General features: G+C 36.7%; 1 protein-coding gene across 5 annotated transcripts in view; it reads right to left on the bottom strand.

Annotated features, from left to right (window-relative positions):
• Positions 1–18,229, bottom strand: part of rerea (arginine-glutamic acid dipeptide (RE) repeats a) — a 338,260-nt gene that overhangs the window by 15,654 nt on the left and 304,377 nt on the right. For 3 of the 5 annotated variants that reach the window (XM_039755537.1, XM_039755538.1, XM_039755541.1), the window contains 5 exons: positions 6,645–6,807; positions 4,596–4,688; positions 3,980–4,179; positions 2,056–2,217; positions 253–366 (listed from right to left, as the gene is read on the bottom strand). In XM_039755537.1, coding sequence (XP_039611471.1) covers positions 253–366; positions 2,056–2,217; positions 3,980–4,179; positions 4,596–4,688; positions 6,645–6,807 — 732 coding nt within the window. The remainder of the gene's footprint in view (positions 1–252; positions 367–2,055; positions 2,218–3,979; positions 4,180–4,595; positions 4,689–6,644; positions 6,808–18,229) is intronic. The other 2 variants (XM_039755539.1, XM_039755540.1) reach the window with 2 other exon arrangements.

The raw sequence follows: 18,229 nt of genomic DNA, 5'->3' as shown, positions 1-18,229 counted from the left end.
ATTTTTACATTGAGAAAGTTTCTAAATTTCACAAAATTATGTTTTCTGTACTAAATGAAATATTTTGCAATTCTGAATTCACTTTAAAAAATAGGTTTTATCCATCAAACACCGCCCGTTGTCATGAACCACTAACCTGCATTCACCTGACATTTACGAGGTTAAATGCATTTAAAAATTATGAGTGATGCTGAGGAAATTAACACACAGAAAGAGAGTTTTATTTAACAAAAAACTTGTTTTTATTTTTACCTGAGTTTTAGATTTTTTTGCAGTGACTCTTTCAGGCTCTTCAGTGTCGGAAGCAGTCTTATCCCTCTGCCTTTTGACACTTTTCAGAGGAGACGGGACCTCTTCTTTTATCTTCTGGTGACAAAGAAAAAAAATACAGGGGATGGGTCAGTACAGCTAAGAAATACCATTTTGAACAGTGACAGAGAAGGAAAAGTAATGACAAACACATGACAACTGCTAACAGCTCTGATACTCTCAGTCAGTAAAATAAATGAGATGGCACTTGCTAATGTCATCTACTGTCCTCTGATTCCATCCCCACGCTACCTCAGTTGGAGAAGTTGTTCAAATCCTTTCTACACTTGCCTCTGCCTGTTTCCATTCGTTTTGGTGCAAAGATACTGCATTGCAATATAACTTTTAAATTTTTTAAACTTAAGTTGCTACTTAACCACCTCCCCAAATGCTGAGGACTTAGTTGGACACTCCTTCACCTGCACTGATGTTGTGATTTGTGTTTGAAAACCGCACTCAAAAAGAACCGTAAGTCATCCCTATAACGACCATTATCACATTTTTACATTCTACATTTTAAAGGAATGCACCACAAAGAAATGAAATTTTATTTTATTTGCCCCATGTGTTTTGTTGTGACAACAGAGGGAAATGTTTAATCTCATGTTTTCATAGAGAACAAAGACAAAAAAAATAATAATTATGATGTAATACACGGCAAAGGTGACCAATGCGGTTTAGGAAACACAAATTCACACGGGATTAAGTTTTCGAATTTGAAGACAGGACTCTTGACCAATGAATGAGGGGAAGAGGCAAATCAAAGAAGTCTTATGGGAATGTGTTTACTGTTTATGATGTGTTCTGATTTTTACAGAAGTATCCATTTAATATTTTATCCAAAAAATCCATGTGTTTTGCATTTACTAGATAATTGATATATGGATTATGCAACAAGAGTAGTGTGAAATTTTTCTTTCTTCCCATGGATGTTTTTAATGACATTTGCCGATGTACAGCATTTGTCACCATTAGCTTGTATTACATTGTAATCTTTTCCATGTTTGTTCTCCATGAAAACATAAGATTACATTTTTTTTTTTACTTGTAATCACTACAGACCACACTGGGTAAGAGGAATATAAAAAAATACAGAACATTTGGGTGGAGTATTCCTTTAATGTAAATATCAACTAGATATCTAACACAATCAGTACCTGATTTAAATTCATTTTATGCTTAAATATGTGTATGAGGAAAAGGGGAGAGAGAAGTACAGTATGTGGTAACCATGAATTAAACCCGTGTAGTGAAACTTTCTTCAATATTCAGCTACTGTGTAGTTTTAAGTATATTAACTTATGTTTGCTTTTCTTCCTCCTCAAAACAAGGGCCTTTTTGAGGCACAAAGCATATTTTATCATATTGTCAACCTGCAATATTCAGTACGTGCAGTACTTTAGTGTTTCACTTTTTGACTAGAATTAATAAAAATATACGATAAAGAACAGTGTTAGTGTGTCATCATAGTTCATCTCAAGCGCTTATTGAACACTTCCTAAGCATCGTACCTTGAACAAACAGAATACCTTACATTCACTAACGCTACTCATTTTAAACTGGAGAAGACTGAATTTGGGTGAGTCAGTCATGTTTACACATTCACAAAAGTATAAAAAAAACAAAAACTTCAGACTGTAATATTTTAAAATGCAAGTAACTTTAGTCAGTTCACACCATATTGCTGTCAATACTGCACATTAAAATGTACACAGGTAATTAAACATTACACAATTTATTCCTAACCTTGCTTGATTTTTTCATTGAGTCAGCTTTGCTGTCGTTGCTGGATGTGCTTGCTGCACTTGGTGAGGTGCGACCACTCGAACGGATATCTTCATTGGTTGGGGAGGCTCTACCATCCGGACTAGTTGTCTGTTTTTTACGACCACTACGTAGAGTAGACATCTATGATTTAAAAGCATATGTCAGCTACTTGTAAGTATGCTACATATTAACTCTACCTGTGGCTCTCAAAAACCACAATTGATCATGTGGAAGAGATTATTTCTACCCATCCATTTTCTAACCTGTTTATTAACAATTTAGGGTTCCAGGGAGCTGGTGCCTGCCCTGGCAGCGCTGGGTACAGCGCAAAGTGCAAACCCATTCTCTGCAGGGCACATTCACAGTCACTCATACTTGGCCAGTTAGAAGTCACAAGTTGATCTAAATTACACGTTGGGATGTGGCAAGAAAAAAACTACAAAGATACATGGAGAACGTCAGGTGCCATGCTTGGACTGTGGAGTGGTAACGCAGCAGCACAGATTACTACACCACTATGATCATTTACTTGTGTATCAATTAAATCACAACTATCCAGATGTTGAATAAATGGAAACTAAACCAAATAAATTCTGAATAGGGAAACATTTTAATTTGAAATCTAACTGAATAAAAAACAAGTGACACACCCAAAAAAAGCAAGTTACAATTTATAGCCAATTAGATATATTGTTGTAGGCACAGCCCCTCAGGAGAATACCATGAAACATTCTCAGAAAAAAAAATACTCTTTGTGGGCAGTACAAGAATAGAAAATTAAAAAAATGAAAACAGAAAAAGGACATCAAAATAATGTGTTTGGGGAGGTCAGACGACTGTCCAAATCAACTATACAATATCTGCAACTAAAATGAAGGTTGTCACCCAAAATAGGTAGAACATATTTGCCTTTAAATTTGAAGGTAAATAATTACAATATTAAAGAGTTTAAATATGAAGGTAATAATCAAGTGCATAGTATAAAAGGAACAGAATTTAAAATGGCAAGCATATGGGCAGACATTGCATTTGAAAATCCCTGAAGATTCAGAAGCAGCAATAGACATTTACAGCTGTTCCTTATTTATTTAGCAGCTGTTCAGATTAATGATTCACATTAGGCTGACTAAGTCTGTCAGTCACGGCTTTGTTACCCTGAATGACAGCAGATGCCATCTTTGCTACTCATGTTGGCTCACACTTACCAGTGGCCTGACGCACTCCTCAAGTATGTCCAAATGAAAACTAAATTCATTCATGTCATTCTACTCAAATCAAACTGCTTTAAGTATTAATTATGCATTCGTAACTTAATTTAAACACTAAATTATCTTTCTCCTTTTTCAATAAATCTAGTAATTGCAGGTATAAAAGATCAATTCATAAGCAGCTAGTATCTTTCTACACAAAAGTAGGGTTCAAAACACTTTAAAAATACTTAAGAAAAAATTTAAATTACAAAGGAAATGCAAGGTAAAAATGGAAGAATATATAATGGATATAAATACAAATCCAATTAAAATTGAAATTGGGCAAGGTTTATAATGGTTATAAACGTCAGCGCCCAATTTGATAAAATATACTGTAGTCCCATTGCCATGCTGGAGAGGAAAACAAACCACAACCAGCATGGATACTGGAGAAAATAAATCTCTAGCTAAATCTGCAGATTCTACAGTACTTAAAAATGAAAATGAGATCACATTAAATTGCATACAAGTCTAGAAGATTGAATGCTGTGTATCATCAAGTGCTGGTGTTCTTAATCCTTTTTAGAATCATGAAGCACACGGAGCAGCAAAGCCCCGAGTACAACGGTACTGAAGGAAGTGACAGCCCATTTTCATATTGCTCTGTAAAAGACACTCTGAACACTGTAAGAAAGTTCAACGTTATAGCATACCGAGCCTCTGCTTCTCCTTGTCCTCATGCTATGCTTTCCACTAAGTCCATCTTCTTCCTCTTTGACAGGCTTAAACATAAAGGGTGGTGGGTCCACTGGCTTTTCAATTGGCGGCAGCTCCCCGTACTTTTTGAAGTGAATTCGACAGTCTGTACAAAGCAATATATTCTCTCTTCCCCCGTGGTGCCAGTCCTTGGAAGCTGTAAATATTATTTTTCATGACTTAAATAAGACCACAAAGTCAAATGCAGACAGGAATGGTAACAAAAAGCAAAGATTAAAATATTCAATAAATAACAGCAGACCATAACTACAATATTTAAAGTAAAGAATTAAAAATTGTGAAAATAAAGACTTGACCATGCAAGTTATGAAGTAAAAAAAAAAAAAAATCTTAACACTATAAACAAACAGACAAACTAAACACTCAGCAAATACTGTATTCTGAAAAAAAGTATACAAGATATTTTTTAGCCCTCTCTTTAAAATTCTCTATCATTTTTAGACAGATGAAATGTTAAAATTCAGAAATATTAGACACCTAGGGTGTAGTTTCATAATGCAGTAACTTTATAAAAATCATTTACAGAACTCTCTAGCATGTGGAAAGTCTTACTGGTTATGAAACAATGACGACAGGCGTAGCCTTTCAACTCCTGCTCACTGTCCTCGCTGTCGAAATCATCTTCACTTGCTGAACTCAAGTCCACTGTAAAGTAACATTTTTAACACAATCAGTGCGTGAGCCAAAAACAGAAAAGGAATCAAATTTCATACTTTTAATGAATAAATGAATCCGTGTTCACTTGTAAGAATATACAGTATATGAAAAAAAGAATATAGCGAGATGATTTTTTAAAAAGCATCATAATACCTATTGATGGGGGAGAGGGAATGTATTGGGGGGCTAAATGTGATCAAGAAAATCACTGGTTGACATCTCATGACTCAAAGATTCTAGTGATGATAAGAAACAAAAGAAGTGGGAGAACACATCAAGAGAGGCCAGTTCAGATTCAGAAGAGTTATTTGAGCAAAGAACTGATCATGGCGAGCTGTATTTGTGTTGTCGATTATTAAAAGGATTTTGATAAAAACAATACTGATTCCACCAGGATGAGGCCAGTGCCCAGGACTCTGTAAACATCTACATACACAGTTAAACAATCTTTATACAAGATCACATTGCAGTGTCATTTGAATTTTCCGGCCATTTTTCCATTCTTTCCTTGGATTAAAAGCCGTTCTTCTGGGTACCACACATACACTTGTACATTTTGGTGAACATTTGGTATCTAGGATAGGTACCTATGCACAGCTGTTAGGCTAAATTGTGGAATACACAAATGTTGTTATTAACCAAGCTGTACAAATCATTTAAACTATATTTAGTACTCTGTCGTCTTAAAAATTCACCTCACAATATACATGAAAAAAATACATTTAGGAATGCGACTTCAAGTCTCTGCACATGGAGTCAATGTCAAATTTAAGTGGTAATGCTTGATAAAAGTGTGACAGATTGAACAAGAAGCTGCTTTGCTCTGCATGTCATCAAAACAAGAGCCAACAGCTTACAGAATCGGCTCCTTCCCTCTAGTAAAGAACTGGTTTGGGCAACATCTGCAATTGAAATACAACAACAGTAGATACAAGGTCCCTATTATAAGATGCCCCAAAAATAACTGACGTGGTAGTACACTTTTTTTGATAAAAAAAATTATGCTGACCCCCCTTTAATGGTAAGAAAATACACTGTACCTATTTAACATGGCTGAGCTCACTTTGCAAATTCAACAGTATTACAGTTTTGTCATATCCATTTTGTAACAATCCTTGATAAATACATTACAGTAATTTAACTGTCAACATTTTTTTAAAATGTCATTAAAATATGCTAAAACTGAAAATGCTGTCAATCACTGATGAGTAATTCAGAATCCTGTCATATTATAAGTGCAAAAATAACCTGGTGAGCAGAAAAAACAAAATGTACATTAATGTATGTAACAAAGTGGCCCCTACACTCACAAAATAATTTATTATTTGATCTACTAAATTTGTTTGTAACATCTTCTGCCTATAGTTAACACTCTTCTGAACCTAACTTGCTGTATATAGCTGCCCCTCTGTTAATTATGTGCTTATTTAATATTCTTACTGATTTTAATTACAAACAGGCAACACTTTGAGCGTTTTGAGAAATGACAAGATTTTACACACAAAACTGAGAGGATAAACTTCACCTAGCCCAGAATAAGATGATTAGAAAATGGATTGACTGAATGCGAGTTTTTAAAAAAGGCCGTCAGAATTCCGAGATTTCATTTCTCCTCTATTACTTCAAATTTAGACTTCAATTTAAATATCTTTGCTAGGCCTTTTATTACATATTAGATGTGAAAAATATAATCTAAGCTGCACTTCATAAAACATAGCTGGGAAGAAATTCCGTGGGTTCTACAAACAGTAAAAGGAGAAATAATTAACAACATTTAAAGATCAAAGGTCACCTTTTCCATTTTCTTCATGAAAGTACTTTAAGCAATCTTCACTTATATGCAACACGCATGATGGGAATAATCAGCGTATGACATGTTAAAGCTCTGATACTGCTCTCTTCTATAGCTCATACAAGTAACCAGTGGTGCACATGGATACCTACAGAATTCACTGGAAGGAGGCCTGGAGGGGGTATTGACTGGTGTAGATGCTGTTCGTGTTTTGATTCTGCGGAAAACAGCCTGTCTTCTATGTCTGCGATGGGTACGAGAACTTGCTGCCTCGGGAGTTTTCTTCCAGTGATAGTAAAATGTTATTAATTCACCCTGTAAGAGAGAAAAACACATTTTCAAAAAGGTACATATGTTAAAACTGCAGAGGTAACAGATATGCTTTCTCAAGTAATAAATGCACTCCTGACTTAACACTAATTCTAAGCTTATTAATATTATACTCAAAATATTGTAACTACATTAAAGAACTTTGTACTTCAGCTATTTTTACATTCTCACCTGCCAGCTGTTAACACAATGACTTTACATTTATTTCACTGTTATGCATAGTGATAAACTACTAAACAGCTGTCAAGATTCGTTCTTATCGAATAGTCTTTACAAGTTACACTTCCCTATATATATATATATATATATACACATTAATGAACTAGCAAGAAAAAAGACAAACTAAACATTCAAGAGAACATTAAGTCGACATACAACACTCTAAATAACAGAGGGATTCTATTCAGTCTCAACTGGGCTTCAGCAAACTCGACTCCCACCCTTCCCCCTTTACAACTGTATATCAATGCTGTAAACCAGGAAGGAAGGAAAGATATTTAGTGCAGCTTATAATATATACAGGATTTTAAAACTGGCCTAAATTGTATTTGGAATTTGCAATCCAGAAAAGTAAAATTTCTGAGATCACTGAAGACAAAAAGAATTAAAAGGATAACAGATCTGAAAACTCTCCGGGCATTTATTAAAAGTAAGCATTAAATATTTGAAAGCAGCCAGTGCAAATAAATTCAATTATATAATTATACTTAGAAATAATTATTATTAAAATGGTAATGCACATGATTGAAAAGCAAATATGTACTAATTTTAAGATAATGTAAAATGTAATGAATTTAGATTGCAATGTGATATTATTCACAGTTAAACAGACAGACCCGGTGAAAGGGAAAAAAAAATCCATGCCAGTTTTGTCAGAAGACTTGCTTTCTGCTCATGTAATGTCTAACCAAGGATTAGGCATTGAAGTATAGTAAATCTGAGAGGATTAGGATCACAATATTACCGACTGTATGGGTGGTAGGGGGTTTGAATACAGACAAAAGAATATGTCTGAAAGCTTTGGCATAGAGACGCATGGCTCTGGCCTCTCCACTAGCTGAGTCAATTGAAGTTTAATCAAACATGTACAGCATGCAGTGTGTGAGCCGAGAAAGAATAAATTCAGTGAACAAAAGCAAGTGAACAAATCAATATCCTACTGAAACATTAACACGTAAAGTCATTGATCAGAAGTCCTTTACAAAGCAGGGCTCACAAATTAACTGACACTTTTAACAGCATGAGAAAAAACAAAAGCATAAACAAACTCAGCCCAAGAGGGTGCCATAACATTGTGTTCATATTCCTTTTAATTATTCTTTTTGTACATACAGTAAAATGTGCATACCAGAATTTAATTGCTGGCCAATTTGTATATAGAACAGCTTATAGCTAATAAGAAATTGCAAAATCCATTTATGTGGCTTGGCAAGGTCAAAATCCTATTTAGTAAGAGTTAATTAAGCCCAATGGGTTTAAAATGGCATTGATGTGCATACTGAAATATTTAATAAAAAAAAAAAAATAAAAACAAAAAGAGGAACATACTTCACTAAACAATCTAATAGCAATTATTACTAAAAGGCACATAGTCATGCAACTAAAACCAGGAAAGTACTTAATAAGGACAACATATGCTGCAGAGCGCTAGCCTCGGGGTCACCTATATGCCTGTCTTTAATTTTCCTCCAGACATCTCATCAACAGCTACACTCACACGTAAATACATTTCATATAAATAAACAGACCCCCTTTGGCTAGAGGTACCTGTGATATGAGAGGTATTAAAAAACTCATTTGTTAGCTGTACAATATGATTTAATGAAACAAAAGCAAATATTAATTGATGCTTAGGAATACAATATTAAATTCTGCACTTTTTCTGCTAAACATTTAAGTTAATTTAGGCCGACACCTATCTGGTTAAAAAGTTACAGATCACTGTGCTTCTTTTTTTAAATGTACAAAATACATAGGTTGCAAAATTGTACCTGAGCTGTGCCAAGATATAACTGATAAGCCTACAATATGAACTGCCTTCACTCAAGGCCACACTTTACTTCTCTGTCGTTTCTCCACAACTGCATTGACTTTGTGCTTCACAGCCAATTTAACCAAAATACTCCAGGTAGATCCAAGGCACTTATTCTCCAAAATAAAATGAATTCTATTAGTCTGCACACCCCATCCTTATTAAAAAGCTCAAAACATTACGTAAAAGCTACACTTGTGTGTTTATGTTTAAGACTCATCCTGACCGTTTATGTGTAAACAAATGGTTACCATTACATAACTTTGCTATTGGAAAACTAAACATTAGTTTTATGTACTTAAGCGTCAAACGTTTTCACCTCTGACTATAGCTTTGTGTTACCATGGCTTGAAGACAGGTCACCATACACCATAAATAAACCCAAGTGGAACACACCAAAACATCATGAAGCAGATATTCAAATTGCATTTTCAACCACGTCTGTATATAGAAGAATATTCAAGCAATTGACACAGCAAGCAAAATGTCAGATCTACTGAAAATGCAGGAGCAACAAATGGGGAGCATTTATTTTATGTTTAGACTGCCATTTACTTAAACTTGTCACAAGGAGCTCTACTTTTGACAGAGTGAAATGAACCACCAAGATGGGATAGTAAACAATTTTAAAACTGGATCATCTTCCCCAGTCTGTCACAGAACAGTTAAAATACCAAGCAGATATACAGGTATCAAGAAAAAGGTAAAGATGGATTCATATTTGGTTTTTACGATGTGATGGAAAAACATCAAACAAAATGTTAGACAGTCATGTCTCGCATGAACTGGGACGTTTTAATATTAATACTTTTTACTTAATATATAGCTGCTGTTGAGTGGAGATATGTCAGCCTCCCTGCCCCTTCAGTAAGCCATATTATGCACAATATTCTACTTTTGCTTCTGAAATTCAGTTTATTCAGTGGTTATGTTCTGCCATGTCTGGTAACAAAAGAGAGATGTGTGCTCAAATCATAAGATTATATTTTCCTCGGCAGTGCAGTCAGTTCCCCAATTATATTGTGTGTCATTCTATACTGCCTAAAGAGCAACAATCATGCCAAGAGGCAGCACAGTGAAAAGAACACACTTTCATTCTACTTTGTAAACTTATCAATAAATCCGAACCAAACTGACTGCTAATAAAAGCCTTACATTTTTGAAAGAGCCAAGCCACCCTTTTATAAGGAGTTCCAAATACACAGCCAGCCAAAAAAAAAAGCAGCAAATGAGTAGCTGACATCAGCCTCGTAGATGAGCCACTCTAGCCGAGGATATGAAAACTGAAATGAGGACAACATATTTAAATGAGTCAATCCGTAAATTAGGTGTGGGCAGTATGTCAAATTCTTAGGCTGATCATCGTCCCCTTGGACACTGTTGGCAGCCAGCATTATTTGGCTGTGGAGGATGGGATGGGGTTTCAAAGCTGATTCACCATCTTAACAGAAAAGGTCAATATGGCTTTATTGAAGTTCCTGTAGTTTTCAGTTTGGCAAATGGGTGTCCTTACTGTTAACTGTCATGCATTGTGATATGGTGCAAACATATCCTTGTTTAATATGGAAAAACACGGACAAACAAAAGGTTGGGTAAGAAGAAAGAAGCCTATCTGGCAACACTTTGCCTTCAAAGGAAATCAGCGTGGTAAGACAAATGAATTACCCAATGTTATTTGCTGAGTAAGCAGGAAGGTTTTTAATGCAAAAGATTCACAATAAACTCAAATCATCATTTGTGCATAAAGCATCCTGAAGTCTATGCTTTAGCAAACCTCACAAGCCATTATTTATTGGATCTTCTGAATTCAGATAAGGTATAAAACATAAGCAGGGCTTGTGGATACAATGGCACCCCAGTTGTTTCACATTAATTATGTAAATAAATTGTGTTTGCTTTCCATAATATGTACTTTTGTCTTGTTAAGCCACATGTGTCAGCCTTCAGCTCATCCAAAATGGTGCACCAGTACAGAAAATTAGTCTGGGGTGGGAGGCATCCCTTTCAGTTGCAATAATCCATATTAAAGTCATTGTAAGGCAGTGACAGGAATACGTGAATCATCAATTGCACCACCACACTAAGTTGCTTTCCTTGGGACACCTAATGCAGACATGACTGCGGACACACTTTCCAAATGCACTTGCTCAATGGTGGTTTATTTATTTTAAAAAGACTGGATAATGTGTTATAGTTAGTACCAGCGGCAATGTAACATGGCACACTGGCTGTGATATGCTCTTTGTGGGTATGTGTTTTCTAAAACTCATGTCTTATCTGCTCAGGAGACTTGGTTAGACTGGGCAGCAGTAGTGGTCTTTAAACAATCCACATAAGAGATTCTCTCACATCCAGACTGCACTTTGGCTAGACCGGTCACCACTACTCAGTTGCAATGTTACTTCCTCTTCCTCTCTTAATAAACGTGTCGTACACAGCTTCTGCTGGTCTTCAAAACAGCACTCCTACCACATTTAACCCCGCAAAAGAGGAGATTATCAGGTTGCTGATTTGCATTTTGTGAGTGAAAATGTATTTGGATTCATAGTTTTTCTGGTAAAGAAGCACTTAAAGTTTCTAGTATAAGTAAATGCAATGTGTTTACAGTCTACTTGTATATAACAGGGATAGAAATGCAACATGTTAATCATCTGCGTCAAATCGTTGGCATTGGTGATGTAAGCAATCATTGACTGCTATTGATAGACTATTGACACAAGGCTACTAAGTACTAATGAAGAAAGTGTTGCACCTTTTTCTTCATTGCAACAAAATAAGTTGTCTTAAAATAAATAGCTGGCTAGTGATTGCTAGTTCTCAGCATGTTCAGGTAGCATAGACTTTGAAATTACCGTTTAATTTTTCCATGTATGCAAGCAGTGCTTACCAAACACTGTCTTGAAGCAAAAAAATATTGTGAGTCAAGGCTGGAATTATATCGCCCAAACCTACCATAAATACATGGGGAGAATAGTGACGCTCCGACTGATCAGCCACCAATCTCAACGGGATGATTTTCACTACAAAAAGACTGCAGTGGAACCTCGGGTCACGACTGTAATTCATTCCAAAACTCTGGTCGCAACCCGATTTGGTCGTGACCCAAAGTAATTTCCCCCATAGGATTGTATGTAAATACAATTAATCCATTCCGGACCGCACAAACTGTATATATATATATATATATATATATATATATATATATATTTATTTTTTAAAGATTTTTAAGCACAAAAAGTTAATTAAACCATAGAATGCACAGTGTAATAGTAAACTAAATGTAAAAACATTAAATAACACTGGGAAAATCTTGAACAGAGTAAACTAACATTGCAAGAGTTCACGCTACACCCTTATGAACTGCTCGCTGTAACACTTTTTTTTTTCCATGAATTTTAAGTACAGTACAAAATTCGTAATTTATACAAAAACTAGCCATAAACAACCAAGAAAACTAACATTGCAGGAGTCGAGTTCTGGCATGAAGGAAGTGAGGAGTAACTGGGTGGAGAGGAGATTACAGTTTTGAGGTAAAGTCTGTGATGATGCCGGTTTGCTGCATGCTCTCATCTTCCTTCCGGGAGCCCTTAAACCAGTCACTGTCGGTAATGTTACCGATGAGGACGACAGTGAGGCACTACTGTACAATGGAGCAAGGGGATGGTGCAAAAAGTGCCAAGTGCTTTTATTAAAATCAACAAAACAACAATCAAAAACAAAGTCCAAATTAATAAAGTGCAGTGCTTTCAGAATCCTTCAATAAATAAATAATCCCATAAAAACATAAGTGAAGTGGAGGTTAAAATCCAATAGAAAAAAAGTCTTCATTAAATACAATGAGGTTAAACAATGTTGGAAGCAGTCTCTTTAAAAACAAGCCCGGTGCATACTTTAACTGGTGACCCCCGCTGCCAGCCATCCTTCTGGTCACTCCAGCTCCTTGATCGCTCGGCTGGAGCAACTGTTTCCTTCTGCCCACCGAGTGTCGGCCAAGCACCCCTGCTTGGGCTCATTGTCCAGCTGCCTGCCTGCGATCATGCGCTCGCTCGCACCAGTTTACTTCCTCACTCCGCAACCTCCATCTTTCTTCTCTTTTTCCTCCCTTTAGCTGCCTCATGCTTCTATTTACGAAGAGGACGTGGCAGTTGTAGCGCAGCGATTATTTAAAACTGGCCTCTTGACGTGAGCTGTGGACCCGCTATACCACAAAGTCCCTCTGCGCGATGCACGTCTGACTGAGAACAATGTACTGTACAGGAAGAGACTGAACACGTGTGTAAATCACCGGCGCATACAAACTGGAAGGGAAATGAAATAAAGCACAAAGAGTTCACAGCGAATGCACAGGAAGAGACTGAACACGTGTGGAAATTGTCGGCGTGTACGAACCGGAAGGGAAATTGGCTTGTTCGTCACCCAAGTGTGTGGTCGTGAACAGATGCAAAAGTTTGGCAAACTTTTTGGTCGCAACCCAATTTGTATGTGGTCCGAGACGTTCGTAACCTGAGGTTCCACTGTATCTTTGTTTGGTAAATAGGAAAATCACAAAGAACTATTCTTTACACACCTGCTTTTCTCTGTTTTATGGTAACATAAAAGACATTTTATGTCTTTAAATTTACATTAAAAACAGTGAACCCTGCAGCGTATGAGATTGTGTAACCACAATCCAGTCACCAGCCCAGCCTATGACAACCCATGTCCACTGTTAGAAGTGTCAGAATTGTTCTTGGATCAATGGAAAAGGGTTGCCTGGTCTGACGAGTCCCATGTTCTGTTGTATTACATGGACGCTGGGTACATGTGCTTTGTTTACCAGGGAAAGAGATGGCACCTGGAGGCACTGTGGGAAGAAGACAAGCTAGTGGAAGCAGTGTTATGCTTTGGACAATTTTCTGCTGAGAAACCTGATCCATTTGTTCATGTGGATGTTAATTTGATGTGTACCACCCACTTAAACACTGTTGCAGACCAGTTTTATCCTTTCATGGCAATTGTATTACTTGACTGAAGTTGCATCTTTTAAAAGGATAATGTAACTTGTCACACTGCATGAATTGGTTGGAAATGACTCGAAGAACTGTTTTGGCAGCACACGGAGAAGCAACAGCATATTCAGTGAGTGGTCACAACTGGCTCCTTAGCATATATGTTTTTTAAGTCTTTAAATGAATGCCACAAGGGAAATTTACTGTTAATAGTTTTATCAATATTCACTCTCTCTACAGATGCACTTGAGTGTTCTAGAAAAAATTCTTACATACCACCTGGGGACACCATACCATGAATAATAAAAGCAGCCATTCTCACTAATATAGCAAAATAGGAAATAAACCAGTCAGATAATGTGTTGTGTGTGGTGTATTTTTTTTCTTTTTAATCTTTACAATACACATTGTAGAAACAATGCTATTTGCGTTTAATTTTGCAGGGATGTTATTACTGAAGCTCAATAAGCTGAAGTTTTTTTTTTATTATAGATACAGAGACCCATCACCAAAGTGGTGTATAATCACAGATTTAATGCACACATTTGATGGACACATTCAACATCAAATGCTACCTTTACAATTATTCATATAACTTATTTTATTTGTAAAATAATTTTATACACTAGTGCTTCTATTACATCAGCAAAAAAATAATTACTACAATTGAAGATTTTTCACATTAATTTCAATGTAATTCAATGTGTCCATCTAATCAAACAAATTACAATGCATTCTTGTTTGCTGTACCTGCTCCTTTCCAAGAATTTAAACAGAGTCATACTTTGAAATAAGATAAAGTCACACTTGTGGGGGAAAATTACATAGCTTCATTTTAGGTCTGACACAGTCAAATTTTAAACTACCCTATTAGGTAGTAAATTACTGTGGTGTGAAAAACTATTTGCCCCCTTCCTGATTTCTTTTTCTTTTGCATGTTTGTCACACAAAATGTTTCTGATCATCAAACACATTTAACCATTAGTCAAATATAACACAAATAAACACAAAATGCAGTTTTTAAATGATGGTTTTTATTATTTACGGAGAAAAAAAAAATCCAAACTTACATGGCCCTGTGTGAAAAAGTAATTGCCCCCTGAACCTAATAACTGGTTGGACCACCCTTAGCAGCAATAACTGCAATCAAGCGTTTGTGATAACTTGCAATGAGTCTTTTACAGCGCTCTGGAGGAATTTTGGCCCACTCATCTTTGCAGAATTGTTGTAAATCAACTTTATTTGAGGGTTTTCTAGCATGAACTGCCTTTTTAAGGTCATGCCATAGCATCTCAAATGGATTCAGGTCAGGACTTTGACTAGGCCACTCCAAAGTCTTCATTTTGTTTTTCTTCAGCCATTCAGAGGTGGATTTGCTGGTGTGTTTTGGGTCATTGTCCTGTTGCAGCACCCAAGATCTCTTCAGCTTGAGTTGACGAACAGATGGACGGACATTCTCCTTCAGGATTTTTTGATAGACAGTAGAATTCATGGTTCCATCTATCACAGCAAGCCTTCCAGGTCCTGAAGCAGCAAAACAACCCCAGACCATCACACTACCACCACCATATTTTACTGTTGGTATGATGTTCTTTTTCTGAAATGCTGTGTTCCTTTTACGCCAGATGTAACGGGACATTTGCCTTCCAAAAAGTTCAACTTTTGTCTCATCAGTCCACAAGGTATTTTCCCAAAAGTCTTGGCAATCATTGAGATGTTTCTTAGCAAAATTGAGACGAGCCCTAATGTTCTTTTTGCTTAACAGTGGTTTGCGTCTTGGAAATCTGCCATGCAGGCCGTTTTTGCCCAGTCTCTTTCTTACGGTGGAGTCGTGAACACTGACCTTAATTGAGGCAAGTGAAGCCTGCAGTTCTTTAGACGTTGTCCTGGGGTCTTTTGTGACCTCTCGGATGAGTCGTCTCTGCACTCTTGGGGTAATTTTGGTCGGCCGGCCACTCCTGGGAAGGTTCACCACTGTTCCATGTTTTTGCCATTTGTGGATAATGGCTCTCACTGTGGTTCGCTGGAGTCCCAAAGCTTTAGAAATGGCTTTATAACCTTTACCTGACTGATAGATCTCAATTACTTCTGTTCTCATTTGTTCCTGAATTTCTTTGGATCTTGGCATGATGTCTAGCTTTTGAGGTGCTTTTGGTCTACTTCTCTGTGTCAGGCAGCTCCTATTTAAGTGATTTCTTGATTGAAACAGGTGTGGCAGTAATCAGGCCTGGGGGTGGCTACGGAAATTGAACTCAGGTGTGATACACCACAGTTAGGTTATTTTTAACAAGGGGCAATTACTTTTCACACAGGGCCATGTAGGTTTGGATTTTTTTTTCTCCCTAAATAATAAAAACCATCATTTAAAAACTGCATTTTGTGTTTACTTGTGTTATATTTGACTAATGGTTAAATGTGTTTGATGATCAGTATGCTCCCATCCAGACGTCATCTCTTTCAGGGAAGACCCTGCATATTTCAACAAGATAATGCCAGACCACATTCTGCATCAATCACATCATCATGGCTGCGTAGGAGAAGGATCCGGGTACTGAAATGGCCAGTCTGCAGTCCAGATCTTTCACCTATAGAGAACATTTGGCGCATCATAAAGAGGAAGGTGCGACAAAGGAGGCCCAAGACGATTGAACAGTTAGAGGCCTGTATTAGACAAGAATGGAAGAGCATTCCTATTTCTAAACTTGAGAAACTGGTCTCCTCGGTCCCCAGACGTCTGTTGAGTGTTGTAAGAAGAAGGGGAGATGCCACACAGTGGTGAAAATGGCCTTGTCCCAACTTTTTTGGGAATTGTTCATTTGCATGAAATTCTGAATCAACATATTTTTCCCTTAAAATGATAGAACATTTTCTCAGTTTAAACTTTTGCTCCATGATTTATGTTCTATTCTGAATAAAATATTAGAAGTTGGCACCTCCACATCATTGCATTCAGTTTTTATTCACGATTTATATAGTGTCCCAACTTTTTTGGAATCCGGTTTGTATATATCTATATCTATATCTATATATATATATATCTATATATATATATATATATATATATCTATCTGTATACACGAGGTGTGGCAGAAAAGTAATGAGACTGATTTTTTCATTTTCCAAAGTTTTTATTTTTTTCAAACATCAATGTTATCCCCTTCAAAGTAGTTCCCTTGGGCAGCTACACACCGATGGAGACGTTGTTCCCACTGTTGGTAGCAGCACTGGAAGTCTTCAACCGATATGGTCTTCAGCATGTCCGTTACACTCTTTTGGATGTTTTCTAAAGTCCGAAATGACGTCCTTTGAGGACATTTTCAGTTTAGGAAAAAGTCACACGGACTGAGGTCAGGTGAATAAGGGGGCTGGGGAACCACAGGAATGCCTTTTGAGGTCAAAATTCTGTTATGGAGAGGGCAGTTTTTCGGCACCATTTTGGCACAGACCTTTCGCATGTGCAAATGTTCAGTCAAAATTTGATGAACGGTAAATCTGTTCAAATTTAATTGTTCACTCAACATTCTTAATGTTAAACGACGGTCTGATCTCACAAGAGTGTTCACACGTTCGATGTTTTCATTGGTTTTCGGTTGAAGTCCTCCTGAACGGTGTTCATCTTCAACGTGTTTTCTGACTTCCAAAAATGATTTGTGCCAGCGAAAAACTTGAGCTCGGGATAAAGAATGTTCCCCATTGGCCTGTTTTAACTTTTCAAACGTCACACTTGCCGTTTAATGGCACAACGTTGCTCCAAATTCCGCTGTTCCATTTTGCGTGACGCACAACCAAAACACAACTTCGCTAATAGCAGTCACAAAATCACGTAGTTAACGGAAGGAGTTGAAACTCACACTGAGCTATGGGAGGGTACTGATACACGTGCTCTATAAAGGACAACAGCGCGGCGTTGCCAGATCGCTTGCAGTGTTGCCAGTCTCATTACTTTTCTGCCACACCTCTATATATATATATATATATATATATATATATACTGTGTATATCTATATATCTATATACACACACACACACACACACAGTGGAATTTTGGGTCACAACCGTAATTTGTTCCAAAACTCTGGTCACAACCTGCTTTGGTCGTGATCCAAAGCAATTTCCTCAATAGGATGGCATGTAAATACAATTAATCCGTTCCAGACCATATGAGCTGTATGTAAATATATTTTTTAAAAGATTTTTAAGCACAAAAACAGTTAATTATACCATAGAATGCACAGTGTAATAGTAAACTAAAGGTAAAAACATTGAATAACACTGAGAAAACTAACATTGCAAGAGTTCAAGCTATAGCCTTATGAACGGCTCTCTGTAAACACTTTTTTCAATGAGTTTTAAGCACAGAGAAAAAAAATGAGCATTTGAAAATTCC

Source organism: Polypterus senegalus, chromosome 6 (assembly GCF_016835505.1).
Source record: "Polypterus senegalus isolate Bchr_013 chromosome 6, ASM1683550v1, whole genome shotgun sequence".
Classification (NCBI taxonomy): domain Eukaryota; kingdom Metazoa; phylum Chordata; class Cladistia; order Polypteriformes; family Polypteridae; genus Polypterus; species Polypterus senegalus.
The sequence above is the reverse complement of the archived record's forward strand: the minus strand, read 5'-3'. Positions and strand labels throughout refer to the sequence as shown.